At 36.6% G+C, this 15996-nt stretch overlaps 1 protein-coding gene across 1 annotated transcript; it reads left to right on the forward strand.

The window, feature by feature from the left end:
• The first annotated feature begins 1020 nt into the window (after positions 1-1020).
• Positions 1021-15056, forward strand: LOC127160667 (NLR family CARD domain-containing protein 3). The gene is made up of 7 exons (XM_051103324.1): positions 1021-1162; positions 1669-1776; positions 1897-1957; positions 2341-2545; positions 2702-4466; positions 12489-12662; positions 14879-15056. Exons 1-7 carry the CDS (start codon positions 1104-1106, stop codon positions 15054-15056), a joined length of 2550 nt encoding a protein of 849 aa, XP_050959281.1. The 5' UTR covers positions 1021-1103.
• Positions 15057-15996: the final 940 nt, after the last annotated feature.

The following is a 15996-nucleotide window of genomic DNA, read 5'->3' on the forward strand; positions in this document are numbered from 1 at the left end:
CCCGAGACTGCATTCAGACACTTGTCAATGACCAAGGCAATACAAGTATCGTACATTTAACTAAACAAAACAGAGGTTTAGTATAAGCTGTAGACAGCACTGATTGTTTCACTCAGGTGGTTAACTGACTCTTTTCATAGCTTCAATTTCTTGTCTCTCTAATGGCTTTTCACTGACCCTTCCACTATGTATGAATGATTTCATGTTTGTTTGTTTAGACTAGTTATGTGTTAGTCCTTTGTTAATAAAACTCTTGTGCATAAATTACATGAGCTTTGATCCTGATTTTTTGATAGGTTTGATTTATATAACTTTTTGAAATGGTTACGTTTTGAAAAAAACTCATAGCCAGGTTATTAATGCTTTGTTTGCTTCTCAGGTTACTAAAGAAAATAACTGCATTCTCGACACTGTTAAAATATTCCACTTGTATCCTGTAGAGGAAGTTGACAGAGAGACAAGTTCGGTAAGTTACAGAGAGCTGCCTTTATATATTTCGTGGTTAAACAACACTCGGAGTACACCTGTGAGGAAAATACATGAATGGGTTATAACTGAATAATAAAGAATAAAAATTCAATATTAAGATATTTAGATATTAAGATATGAAGATTTTAAACACTTTATGGTTTGTTTTGGACACAAACTCCTCCTCCTTGTCAGGTGACACATGAAAGTGAAACTATCACAGCAGGTACAGCAGGTTTTGTCATATGAGGAAGTAAACTACATTATGGGAGAAAAACACAGTGAGTATATGAGGATTTCACATCATATTTAATAGCCAAAATCAATCCTGGCTGGTTTAAAGTGAAATATAACAATAAGTAGTATCAGATATTTTGAAAGTAGTTTAAACAATATTAGGAGAGAAAACACAGATTCTGTAAATCGTCAGATTCCACCTTTACTTTCATTTTAACAGTGCTTGTCTGAATTTGTTATGCTGGTTGTGAATAATTTGATTCTGTGTCAGGATGAAATTGTTTTTCATGTGTGCGGGTCATTACTGTGGACAGAGGTGGATTTGAGAAAATTAAATGCTGAGATGATTCATAACTCACTCTGTGGATCAACATCTGTATCTGTTTTTAGATGAAACCATGACCTCCAGAATAAATCTCTCTGAAGAACATGAAACAAAGATAAAAACAGCCAAGAGGTGAGAGAACTTGAAATGTTTCACATTTTTAATGCTCAGAAAAAATACATGCATACTACAATAGCATTTTCATTTATAGTTTGATTCAGGGGGGTGAATCAGATTCACCTGAACACATCAATGTGTCTGTGAGGAAAAACCAACCGATGGATCTTTCAGATCTCTGTAGAGATGAAGACTCTTCTGTTGAGTCCATATGAGATATTATGAGTGTCATAGATACTGTAGGTGTGGTGTATTATAGACATTGTCATCAGGCATCCCTGTCACTGCTGGATGTGTCTGTCTTTATTATGTGTGTTTTGGTCTTATTTTTTCTATAATGCATGAATGAAAAGGGCACATGTGGCAGATTCTTTTTATTTATATACAAAAAAACTTTCAAGTCACAAAAGACTCCTCAAGTGAAAGAGATGAACATTTAAGGGAGTTTGAAACAGTAAAGGTGTTTCTGTCAGAGCAGTGTGAGATTTTCTGAAACAATTTGTATTGCTGGTATTATTTAGTCTGTGGCAGAATGAATCTCCTGAACCCAGCTGTGTGTCCATGAAGAGTAATGAGTCAATGCATCATCCAATTGAATTCACCTCAGGAGAATCATCTGCTGATCTGAGGTGATGTTTAGTTTACAGTATGAGAAATATATACAGTATATGATATTCATTCATTTACTGATGTGTATTAAATACATGAACACATATTTACAAAAATATTCAATATTTGTTTAACTACAGTCAAAAACATGAAGGACCAGAATCACATACAGCAAAGAAGAACTTAGACTCCATTTTCAAGGTTGGTTGTGTGTGTGTGTGTGTCCCAACACAATAATCCTCTGGGTAAAAGTATTTAGAATTGGAGAAATCTGTGAAATACTCTCTATAAAAGTCACATTTACTTAACTTTTTTGTAGGCCACTATAAAGCAGACCACTAAAGTAGAGAAGATGAACATCAATCTAGCAAACAGCCAATCCAGTTAAACTCCCTCTTTTAACCTCAGTATCTGTAGACGCTGATGTTTAAGCATACAGTTGAAGTTATTAGCAGGTGTGATTGTGATATAATTTAGTAATGTTTATTAGTGTTCATGCTTTAACTCTTGTGTCTTGATCCTTTGGTTCACCCTCTCTGTGATGGAATGGAGGTTTATTGTTTGAATATTCACTATGATTTCAGGAGCTTGAGCAGAAAATCATGTCTGTGATGAAGAGTGAGTTAAAGAGCTTTAAGAGACTACTGAGTCCAGATTACCCAGAATGCTCTGAAAGAGACCATTATGATGATGAGGGTCATAACAGAGTCAGAGAGGGGCTTCTGAAGATCACACTGATCATCCTGAGGAAGATGAACCAGACAGACCTCGCTAACACACTACAGACCAGTAAGAGCTCTGGATCAGCAGATTATAGCCTGTGTTTTTATTATGAACCTTCTGTCTTCAGTTAGTAATGTTGCTGAATGTCATGACACATCTAACATATCAAACCTAAATTAAATTTCTAAAATATTGATTATTAAAATTATTTCCTTTGCTCAGAACTGATGCCTGTGAATCAACAAAAACTCAAATCCAGACTACAGGACAAATATCAGAGAATCAGTGAAGGAATGTCCAATCATGGAGACTCAACACGTCTGAATGAGATCTACACAGAGCTCTACATCACAGAGGGAGGGAGTGGAGAGATCAATAATGAACACGAGGTGAGACAGATTGAGACAGTGTCCAGGAGACCAGAGACACAGGAAACACCAATCAACTGCAATGACATATTTAAACCCTCACCTGGACAAGACAAACCCATCAGGACTGTGCTGACTAAAGGAGTCGCTGGAATTGGAAAAACAGTCTCTGTGCAGAAGTTCATCCTGGACTGGACTGAAGGAAAAGCCAATCAGGATGTTCATTTCATATTTCCACTTCCTTTCAGGGAGCTGAATTTGATACAGAAAAATCTCAGTTTTGCGGATCTTCTAAATCACCTTCACACAGAAACCAAAGAATTTAAGTCAGCAGATTATGATGATTACAAAGTCATGTTCATATTTGATGGTCTGGATGAGTGTCGACTACGTCTAGATTTCCAAAACAATCGGAGCTTGTCTGATGTAACAGAATCAGCCTCAGTGGATGTGCTGCTGACCAACCTCATCAAGGGGAATCTACTTCCTTCTGCTCTCCTCTGGATCACCTCTCGACCAGCAGCAGCCAATCAGATCCCTCCTGAGTGTGTCGACCAGGTCACAGAGGTGCGAGGATTTAACGACCCTCAGAAGGATGAATATTTCAGGAAGAGAATAAACGATCAGAGTCTGGCTGATAGAGTCGTCACACACATCCGATCATCAAGAAGTCTGTTCATCATGTGTCACATACCAGTCTTCTGCTGGATTTCAGCCACTGTTCTAGAGAGGATGATGGGTAAAGCAGAGAGTGCAGAGATTCCCAAGACTCTCACACAAATGTTCACACACTTCCTGATCTTTCAGACCAAACTGAAGACACAGAAGTATGATGGGAAATATGAAATCGATCCTGATCAGGCTAAAAAGACCATTCTGTCTCTAGGAAAACTGGCTTTTGAACAGCTGGAAAAAGGGAACCTGATCTTCTATGAGAAGGACCTGAAAGAGAGCGGCATTGATGTCAGAGAAGTGTCCGTGTACTCAGGAGTTTGTACCCAGATCTTCAGACAGGAGTTTGGTCTGCAGCTGGGGAAGGTGTACAGCTTTGTTCATCTGAGTATTCAGGAGTTTCTTGCTGCTTTATTCAAGCTGCTGTCCTTTTCTGAACAAAACACAGGACTGATGAATGTGTTCAGATCACCAATGACCAGTTTACTGAAGGGAGAAGTGAACAAGGCCTTACAGAGTGAGAACGGACACTGGGATCTTTTCCTCCGGTTCCTTCTCGGTCTCTCACTAGAGTCTAATCAGACTCTCTTACAAGGCCTCCTGAGAAAGACAGTAAGCAGCTCTGATATCAACCAGGAAACAGCTGAATACATTAAACAGAAGATCAGGGAGAATCACTCTCCAGAGAAATCCATCAACCTGTTCCACTGTCTGAATGAACTGAATGATCATTCACTAGAGCAGGAAGTTCAAACATACCTGAGCAAAACAGGTACTCGTCGTCTCTCTGGAGTTAAACTGTCTGCTGCTCAGTGGTCGGCTCTGGTGTTTGTGCTGTTGAACTCAGAAGAAGAGCTGGTGGATGAGTTTATACTGAGTAAATATGATCGATCAGAAGAATGTCTCCTGAGGCTGCTGCCAGTGATCAAAGCATCTAGAAAGGCTGAGTGAGTATTTTACAGTGTCTTTGTTTTATTGACTTTAATATAGATTTTGTTGCCACTCCCTCAGCGGTGACAAACAGGTGCTTTGTCACATATGTAATCATTAGTGATGTTATGTTTAACACGGAAACTCTGAAGCTTGTATCAAAAAAGGACACATTTCACATTGAAGCAGTGCTTTGTAGCTTAATTTGTTTTGAGAAAAGCATGTTATCTATGACGTCCGAAGCTTCAGTAATTTGAAAACCACGTGACTGCTTCAGTATCTGAAGGTTCAAACTAAAGCGAACTCAGTGCCACTTCCTTAACATTGTATTACATTTTAATGTGTTAGCATTTATTTATCAAATTTTTATTTATAGTAAGTTATATATTGAGCTCAAAAATTAACTTTGCCCATGAACTAACAGTCTAAAGAAGTCTGAGGCAGAGTTAAAATAAACAGATCATATATTTAATTTATGAATTTGTTTCATTTATTTTACTTTATTTAGTGCTAGTACACCAACACAGATGAATGACTTTGACAATGACCATTAATTATATACAATAAAATAAAACAAAGGATCATTTGTAGAACCAGATGTGAAACCAGCTGCTGTAATGGTAACACCACATTTTGGAAGGTGTTATTCATTTTTATGACCACTAGATGGCCACGACATGAACCATTTTGAAAAGTTTAGAGTAATGAATCTTTTTCGGATACAACTGTGTTGAAAGCTTGAAACTGGTACAGAACACTTCACTTCGCCATCACTAGTAATCATGTGACAGCCATAATTTCATGACACTTTGTACATCAGGGCCCGTATTCACAAAACTTTTCATCTTACCACTAAGAGTTCTCCTAAATAGCAGTAAAGTTTTTAGCTAAGAGTTTTAAGAGTTTTAAGACAAACTTTTGTCTTTTTTAAGAGCTAAGACAAACTTTACTAAGGAGTAGAAAGAAGTCTTAAGTTAAAAATAAGGGCGGGGTTGATCTTGTTACTATGGATGATGTCAGCATACTCACTAACCATGCACACAGTGATTGGCTGATATGGGAGGGATCTCTGTCAGATATTTGTTCATAGAAATATTGTTGTAAATGTTGCCACATTCAAATAAAGAATTTAAAATGCAGGCTAAGTGTCACTTATTAAACCAGTATATGAGGTTATCCCAACTCCAATTTTTCCCTTGATTATATCTTAATTTTCATGAACAAGTTGGGCAAGAAGTAAGAGTTGTTCTTGCGTCCAGTTTGGTTTTCTTTTACGTTTACATGCCTTACTAGCAGCCATGATTATTATACTCTGTAAATTAAAAGGCTGTTTATATGCATATCCGATAACTGTATACGAGGAGCGCACATGTAAGAGGCTGAAGATATACATGTTTAATTAGCCTGCATTTTATAAATCTTTATTTGAATATGGTAAAATAATATTGCACATTACAATATTTCTATGAATAAATATCTGACAGAGACCCCTCCCCTATCAGCCAATCATTGTGTGCATAGTAACCATGTCGATATCATTCATAGCAACGAGGTCAAACCCGCCGTTACTCTTAGCATAAGACTTCTCTCTATTCCTTAGTAAAAGTTTGTCTCAGCAGCTTTGTGAATAGGTTTTAAGAGAAAACTCTTAGCTAAAAACTTTTACTGCTATTTAGGAGAACTTTTAGTGGTAAGATAAAATGTTTTGTGGTTACAGGCTCTGATCATGTGTACATAATGTATTGACATTAAACTCATTTTTAACATGATAGTTTTATTCTTATATGTAATAATATGTTATTAGCCCCAATATAAATCATGTCAGTGAATAAATACATAGATATGCATCACTTATTTCTAATTGCAAATAGTTTAGTGAGTTGGAGGTTTTGGGTTCTAACCTGCCATCGCATGAATCCCCCCCTCCCCTTTCTTTTTTTTTTTTAAATCAAATGTGTTCATCAGTGATCCTATATCAGAGACACATTTGTGTGTATTTTGTTTTGTTTTTTAACCGGAATGAGTCATAAGGGATGGATTGAAGCGCTCGCGTGTGAACACTGAGCACGAGCCGCATTGAGAAAGTTCCGTCACTAATTAACATCGCAACGAACATTAAGCTTGATTTCAGAAAAAAATACAGATTACAGCGTCAGCACCTTATTTAACAGAAAGTAATGTTTCATCAGCATTAGCTACGTCAGTGCCACGAGATGTACCGCAGTAAAGATAGTTTGCGGTTTGATATTCGGATTTCTTTTGGCTATAAATACACAACGCGCTGTCATAAACATGCAAATAATCCCGAATGTGGTTCTCCATGATTTGTGAATTCTGGTAATGATGTGCCTTTTGGCCAAAATTTTATTTTATTTTTTCGACTCTTAATTTTATAATGCTTATAGCTCCGAAAGTTGGAAACTTAGCAGACTGAAACTAGTGTCATGTGAACCAGCTTGATCTGTGAATTTTTTCACAGCAAAGCTCTTGTCCGTAACGCCCTTGGTAAGTCCGCTATAGTAAGGAATGTGAAAAATATGCGCTCTTCATGTTTAACATATTTTGCCATTAAACACGCAGACTGCTCACATTTCAGTACTGGTCAAATGTCAGTACTGGTCAGCTGGCCCTTCCCTAAATCACTAACATCACTATTCTGATTTGTGAAAACTTTCACAGGTCAGTACTGGTCAGCTGACCCTTCCCTGAGTCACTAACATCACTATTCTGATCTGTGAAAACTTTCACAGTTCAGTACTGGTCAGCTGGCCCTTTCCTGAGTCATATTAATCACTATTCTGATTTGTGAAAACTTTCACAGTTCAGTACTGGTCAGCTGACCCTTCCCTGGGTCACTAACATCACTATTTTGATCTGTGAAAACTTTCACAATTCAGTACTGGTCAGCTGACCCTTCCCTGGGTCATATTAATCACTATTCTGATCTGTGAAAACTTTCACAGTTCAGTACTGGTCAGCTGACCCTTCCCTGGGTCACTAACATCACTATTCTGATCTGTGAAAACTTTCACAGTTCAGTACTGGTCAGCTGACCCTTCCCTGGGTCACTAACATCACTATTTTGATCTGTGAAAACTTTCACAGGTTAGTACTGGTCAGCTGACCCTTCCCTGAGTCATATTAATCACTATTCTGATCTGTGAAAACTTTCACAGTTCAGTACTGGTCAGCTGACCCTTCCCTGGGTCACTAACATCACTATTTTGATCTGTGAAAACTTTCACAGTTCAGTACTGGTCAGCTGGCCCTTTCCTGAGTCATATTAATCACTATTCTGATTTGTGAAAACTTTCACAGTTCAGTACTGGTCAGCTGACCCTTCCCTGGGTCACTAACATCACTATTTTGATCTGTGAAAACTTTCACAATTCAGTACTGGTCAGCTGACCCTTCCCTGGGTCATATTAATCACTATTCTGATCTGTGAAAACTTTCACAGTTCAGTACTGGTCAGCTGACCCTTCCCTGGGTCACTAACATCACTATTCTGATCTGTGAAAACTTTCACAGTTCAGTACTGGTCAGCTGACCCTTCCCTGGGTCACTAACATCACTATTTTGATCTGTGAAAACTTTCACAGGTTAGTACTGGTCAGCTGACCCTTCCCTGAGTCATATTAATCACTATTCTGATCTGTGAAAACTTTCACAGTTCAGTACTGGTCAGCTGGCCCTTTCCTGAGTCACTAACATCACTATTCTGATCTGTGAAAACTTTCACAGGTCAGTACTGGTCAGCTGACCCTTCCCAAGGCACTAACATCACTATTCTGATCTGTGAAAACTTTCACAGGTCAGTACTGGTCAGCTGACCCTTCCCTGGGTCACTAACATCACTATTTTGATCTGTGAAAACTTTCACAGGTTAGTACTGGTCAGCTGACCCTTCCCTGAGTCATATTAATCACTATTCTGATCTGTGAAAACTTTCACAGTTCAGTACTGGTCAGCTGATGCTTCCCAAGGCACTAACATCACTATTCTGATCTGTGAAAACTTTCACAGGTCAGTACTGGTCAGCTGACCCTTCCCTGAGTCAGTAACATCACTATTCTGATCTGTGATCATTTTCACATGTCAGTACTGGTCAGCTGAACATTCCCTGAGTCAGTAACGTCACTATTTTAATCTGTGAAAAAATTCATAGTTCAATTTGGGTCAGAATAGTGATGTACATGAAAGCTTTCACAGATCAGAGTTGAGATTAATATGACTCAGGGAAGGGTCAGCTGACCAATACTGAACTGTGAAAATTTTCACAGACCAGTACTGAACTGTGAAAGTTTTCACAGATCAGAGTTGAGATTAATATGACTCAAGGAAGGGTCAGCTGACCAATACTGAACTGTGAAAATTTTCACAGACCAGTACTGAACTGTGAAAGTTTTCACAGATCAGAATAGTGATGTTAGTGACCCAGGAAAGGGTCAGCTGACCAGTACTGACACCAATACTGACCTGTGAAAGTTTTCACAAATCAGAATAGTGATGTTACTGACTCAGGGAAGGGTCAGCTGACCAGTACTGACCTGTGAAAGTTTTCACAGATCAGAATAGTGATGTTAGTGACCCAGGAAAGGGTCAGCTGACCAGTACTGACACCAATACTGACCTGTGAAAGTTTTCACAAATCAGAATAGTGATGTTACTGACTCAGAGAAGGGTCAGCTGACCAATACTGAATTGTGAACATTTTCACAGATCAGAATAGTGATTTACATGTCTCAAGGAAGAGTCAGCTGACCAGTACTGAATTGTGAAAGTTTTCACAGATCAGAATAGTGATTTACATGACTCAAGGAAGGGTCAGCTGACCAGTACTGAACTGTGAAAGTTTTCACAAATCAGAATAGTGATGTTACTGACTCAGGGAAGGGTCAGCTGACCAATACTGAACTGTGAACATTTTCACAGATCAGAATAGTGATGTTAGTGACCCAGGAAAGGGTCAGCTGACCAGTACTGACCTGTGAACGTTTTCACAGATCAGAATAGTGATTAATATGACTCAGAGAAGGGCCAGCTGACCAGTACTGAATTGTGAAAGTTTTCACAGATCAGAATAGTGATTTACATGACTCAAGGAAGGATCAGCTGACCAGTACTGAACTGTGAAAGTTTTCACAGATCAGAATAGTGATTAATATGACTCAGAGAAGGGTCAGCTAACCAGTACTGAATTGTGAAAGTTTTCACAGATCAGAATAGTGATTAATATGACTCAGAGAAGGGTCAGCTAACCAGTACTGAATTGTGAAAGTTTTCACAGATCAGAATAGTGATTTACATGACTCAAGGAAGGGTCAGCTGACCAGTACTGAACTGTGAAAGTTTTCACAGATCAGAATAGTGATGTTAGTGACTCAGGGAAGGGTCAGCTGACCAGTACTGATAGAAGAAAAAGAGAGCAGAGCATAAAGAAACACTGTTACGCAATAAATAGCGATTGTGAAAGTTTTCACAAATTGAGTTTGACTTAAAAACAATGTTTTTGTATTTGAGCAGTCTGCGTGTTTAATGGCAAAATATGTTAAACATGAAGAGTGCATATTTTTCACATTCCTTACTATAGCGGACTTACCAAGGGCGTTACGGACAAGAGCTTTGCTGTGAAAAAATTCACAGATCAAGCTGGTTCACATGACACTGGTTTCAGTCTGCTAAGTTTCCAACTTTCGGAGCTATAAGCATTATAAAATTAAGAGTCGAAAAAATAAAATAAAATTTCGGCCAAACGGCACATCATCACCAGAATTCACAAATCATGGAGAACCACATTCGGGATTATTTGCACGTTTATGACAGCGCGTTGTGTATTTATAGCCAAAAGAAATCCGAATATCAAACCGCAAACTATCTTTACTGCAGTACGAGATGTTCAAAAAAGTGGTGGGACAATCGAGTCTTGCAAAAAGTGTCCCATCCCACCCGTAAATTACGCCTATGAAAATAAGTAATGTGAAACATTAATAATAATGAGAAAAAAATGATAAATATTTTTATTACAGCAGTCCTCAATAGTAAAACCAACACAACAGTGTTAAAATGTACAGTTTCTTTCTTGGAAAAGTTTTCATCCTTTCCAACGCTGGTCACGATTTCTCTCCAAGAGTTATTTGCCATCTGACTATTTCTATGATCACGCATTGATGGATTACAGGCGTACCTGTTCAGCCAAAACAGCTTTAAAATTGTTGGTGATCAATGCGGTGACACGCAAACAGTTCAGATGCCATGCACACTGCCATGCGAAATGGTTGATTTCACAAACCCAAGTGAACTTGCGGACGCGTCGAGTATAAATCAGCCTTTACATTGCACAGATTTAGGAGCTAGTTTTAGCGCTAAAACGCTTTGTGAAACACTAGAGCAAAAACTTAGGAGTCCTAAATTTAGGACTGGCACGCCCATTATTTTTAAGATTTTCTCCTAAATCTGCAAGTTATGAGCTACTTTTAGCCTTAAGATGTTTTGTGAATACGGGCCCAGATATACATGTGCAGAAATCGTCAATGACATTAACCATGTTTAAATTGACAGCATTCAGCAGTTTCTTAATTAGTCTCAGCCTCAAATGGCACACAAACCATCTGATGAATGATACAAAAAAAAAAAAAACTACACAGCACTAACACTTTACACAACTTTCCAGGAGTAAGGACTATGGCTGGCCCGATGCTACTTTTTCAGAACAAAACACTTGTGGTCAGAATGTTGTGCTTGAAGCAACACAGAGTCACAGCATGCAGACACAGCACTCCATTTAGAGAAGTTCAAAGCACAAAGGGAAGAGATATTGATGTGTAGTGCATTAAATCTGTGTGTAAGTTTACAGCGCCTTTTATTTTAACAGTTTTAAATTTCAGTTACTGTGCTCGTGAAGAACAATTCATAGTGCTCTCTACTCCAGTGATCTAAAAGGTACCCAGTAGAAATTAACACAATTTAGAAACAGCACAAAACTCCAGCAAGATAAAGTCATTTTATGCAAAACCATTTATCTTTATTTACAGATCAAGTATAATATTATTAGGAACATCTAATCATCTTGGATTTTATCGTCTTGACTGTTGTAACTGAATGTGACACACAGTTTGAATACTGAATGGAGGATGACAGACAGCCACAGTGGAGAGTAGAGTTTACGTGAACTTAAATATTCATCTGTACCTCACATTAAACTATGGAACGGCTTCAGAACACTTGAAATATAGTGCACAAAAACTTTATTGAGTTTCATAATGTTTTTGTGGCTTTCGTGAGGCTTAACAATAACACAATAGTATACGCGGAATATCAGATTTAGATTGGTCTTGTCTGTCCGATAACCCGATCTGGAAGAAAATGACAGTTTTGGAGTCATACTGACACTGAACGTCGGATCGGCGCACCCCTAGTAAAGACTCATTTTGGCATCAAGTGAGGACTCCAGTTGGGCATCAATTGCAATCTGACTCACTTGTAAGCTTTATTAACAAGAATTAATATTGTTTGTACAGCACAAGTTGATCTTGGCTTGACCAATCAGTGGAAAGGTGTGCTTCATGTCCACCTACATGTGGAGATCAAATATTATCCATTTTCTATCAAGCCAAATTCAGATTTTTTTTACATTTTTTATTTATTTATTTTATTTTATTTTTGCTGCTTTCTCATATTTTTGCTTTGAGTATTAAATCAGGAAAACAAATTATCGCAGGCTGAATACAAATGAAAATACAAAATCCTCTTCAATAGTCGAGGTTGAAAATTGTATTGTAATATTTATAATAATAAAATAGTAGTAGTAGTAGATTTGGGAATATTTGGGTCCTATTTGTTGAATCAAATCTAAAGTCATTTCACTTTGAGTCTGAACTCTATTAAAATGACTCACTCTCTGTGCCTGGTTTAATAATTGATATCTATGATATGTATTAGATCTGTTTTTCGGCAATTAAATTGGACACATAATTCAAGCACTAATAGCTTTAATTCAAGCACTAACTCAGCTTAAATTTTCTACATATTCTCTACAGTCTTTCCGACTGTGACATTACAGAGAAAGGCTGTGCTGCTCTGATTTCAGCTCTGAGATCAAACCCCTCACACCTGAGAGAACTGAATCTGAGCTGGAGTACACCAGGAGACTCAGGAGTGAAGCTGCTCTCGGCTCTACTGGAGGATCCACACTGTAAACTGGAGAAACTACAGTGAGTCTCATTACATCTCAGTAACTATAAAGTTTTGAGTAAAAAGCAAAATTTGTTTTCTATGGCAGTGGTTTTGTTTATTGTCCTCTTACCCTCAGTCCAAACCTTTTTTTAAAAATAAATGTTAAACTGTGATATTTTGATGGAGCCTTTTTTTCAAAACCAGTACTGTAGTGTTTTTTATTTATTTATTTATTTTTTAATAATATATATAACAGCTACATTGACTGCTAGAATCTGGAAATGCTTCTGTCATTACAGCACACCAGCATTAGAGTACAATCGGGCTAAAGACGCAAGTCGCCTCTGTGTTTTCAGGCTAATGAATATTTAATGCAACTTCCAAAGGGAAAATATAGAAATATATAAGGTAGCACCGATGGCCTCATCAGTATGGGGCAAAATGTCCTCAATACTGGTACAGATATTTCAACTAAAGTAATATGTTTTGCATAATATCTGAAGTAATTCTAAAAAAAAAAAAAAAAAAAAAAAAAAAAAACCTTCAGCAATGCTTGTACCATATAATACCAAAATAATTTATTTATGTTTTTTTTTTATGTCTGATCATTTACTTTTATTAACTGAGTACATTGCAAAATTGATTTATTTTAATAAAAATACAGGTATGTTTTATTATAAAGAAAAAGATTGCGAAGGATTCTTACACTGCTTGAAGATCCCATAATATCTTAATATGGCTTTACAGTATCTTTATTAAAAGATTGTTTATATCTTGTGAGTTGTATCATATTTTTAAATATATTTTTTAATTGAAATAATTATGGTGATTATCTCTTTTTTAATCCCAAATACCACCTTTTTATATTCTTCAGTTACTGAAAATCTGTTGATTTAATTACACTGAATAAAAATTAAAAATATTAACAAGACATTTGTTTCAAAACAGAAGCCTGTAATTTTAACGATTCTCATTTGCTACATAAGTCTGTAATAATTTCAAATGTGCCTTTTACATAGGTCCATCTTTAGCCCCATTGTAAACTACCACACACAAGTCACAAAATATAAATGATCAAATTGACAGATCTTTCTCCAATTAATGAGTAACAGATTTACAAGTACTCAGTGGCACCAAGTCTTGAATATTTTAATCTGTTTGAAGAGTATTTATATAAGAGGGGACAGCATTCATAAATGCTATTTTACCTAACTCTGTGTGAGGGAAAAAAAAAGAAAAAAAAAGATTGATGTATATTTTACAAATTTCTGTTTCCAAAATTTATTATTTTACAAATGTGATGTGATCTGGGAAAACCAGTTGGATGTTGCACTGGGACATTTTCAAGAAAAACAAAAAATAGGTCAACGTCTTTTTTGTTGTTGCTGTTGTCAAAATTAGGATTTCATTACATTATTATTCAATAGCATCTTCACTTGTTTAGAGCAGAAATATATCGATTTATTGCAGCAAGCAAAAATGACTGTCTTTCTCTTATGTTAAGAATGTGCTGCAGAGGTGCTTTCTTTTAACACCACAAAAACAGTTAACCTATCAAAATAAACCACGTAACATATTCAATAAAGGTGTACTAATGCATATTCTCTGCCAGTCCTGTGTAAACTATGGCATGCAAAGTTTTATTTATTTATTTAATATTGTAAGAGACTATGTGAGAGTTCAGAGACTATGCCCATGATAAACAACAGAAAACTGTCCTCTTCAGGGTAATGTTGGTCTGTTTGTGTAATGATGCAGTATAGCACTGCTGACAGACAGCTCTCGTTAAACCCGTGAAGTGAAAGTGAAAGTCGTCTCACTTTAAACTCGTTTTTCTCAAATTTCCGTTACTGAACATCATAGCTATCAGCCGACTTAAGATAGTCATAACTTTTGTTACATTCAAGATATGGACAAAATAAAAAAGGGCTTGAACCCAGCTTTCATATGGTATCAAAACCTAAAAAAAGGGAAAATTTCACCATGTGTTGGCTTTTCCTAGATTTCATCATATTTTTGCCTATATAGCACTACAAGAGGTTTAAAGAATAAAAATGATAAACTAGTTCAGTATCGGGAATCATGTGGGTAGAGTACATTTAAATTAGTTTCTTAGCTTGTGTTGGCAAGTTGAAATGTCTGTACCACTGATCCTGGTGTATAGAAAATAAATTTGCTCATATAAACAAACACACAAACACACTCTTACCCTAAAATTTAAACAGAGATCATTCATGTTGTTCACTCTCTGCAGGCTGTTTAACTGCAGTATTGGAGAGGAAGACTGTGCTGCTCTGATTTCAGCTCTGAGATCAAACCCCTCACAACTGAGAAAACTGAATCTGAGCGGTAATAAACCAGGAGACTTGGGAGTGAAGCTGCTCTCTGCTTTACTAGAAGATCCACACTGTAAACTAGAGAAACTATGGTGAGTGTTATTATATTATTGAACAAAAATTTTGAAAATTGTGAAAATTTTGGCAAATAAAGTTTTAAAGGGATTAAAACAAGTTTTAAAGGGATAGTCCATCCAAAAATGAAAATTCTGTCATCACTTCAACTCATTTCAAAACAGTATGACTTTCTTCTGTGGAAAATAAAAGAAGATATTTTGAAAAATGTCTTTTGTCCACACAATGGAAAGCAATGGTACCAAAACTTTGGCTGCCAACAATATTCAAAATATCATCTTTTGTTTTTCACAGAATAAAGAAGGTCAAACAGGTTAAGAATGAAAGAGAAGTAAATTATGACCATTATTATTTTTGGGTGAAAGATTCCTTTAAGAATACAAATGTAAATGATCAAATACAATGAATGTGCCCAAAACAATTGTATATTTGTATATAAACTTATAGACCATTGAACAACAAAATACAAGTGTAAAGCCAAGTGTAAGCCAAAATTAATTCAGTTTGCAGTGATTAATTGGCAGCAGCTTTACCTATAAATTAGTGTATATTATAGTTTTTTGCTGTATATAAAATTATATATACAGTATATATAGGGATGTGACGTGATCTGATGTGTCCGATGTGAGAACGTGACAATTCTCGCAAAACATTTTGCAGCGTGGCACATTCAGTAAAAATCATTGTATTTGATCATTTACAGTTTGATTCTTAAAGGAATCATTCATCCAAAAATAATAACTGTCATAATTTACTTCTCTGTCGTTCCTAACCTGTATGACCTTCTTTCATCTGTGAAACACAAAAGATGATATTTGAATACTGTTGGGAACCAAAGTTTTGATACCATTGTTTTCATTGAATTTTAGGGTGAGAGTGTGTTTGTGTGTTTGTTTATATGAACAAAATGTTTTCTATACACCAGGATCAGTGGTACAGACATTTCAACTTGCCAACACAA

This window comes from Labeo rohita, unplaced genomic scaffold (genome assembly GCF_022985175.1).
Source record: "Labeo rohita strain BAU-BD-2019 unplaced genomic scaffold, IGBB_LRoh.1.0 scaffold_422, whole genome shotgun sequence".
Classification (NCBI taxonomy): domain Eukaryota; kingdom Metazoa; phylum Chordata; class Actinopteri; order Cypriniformes; family Cyprinidae; genus Labeo; species Labeo rohita.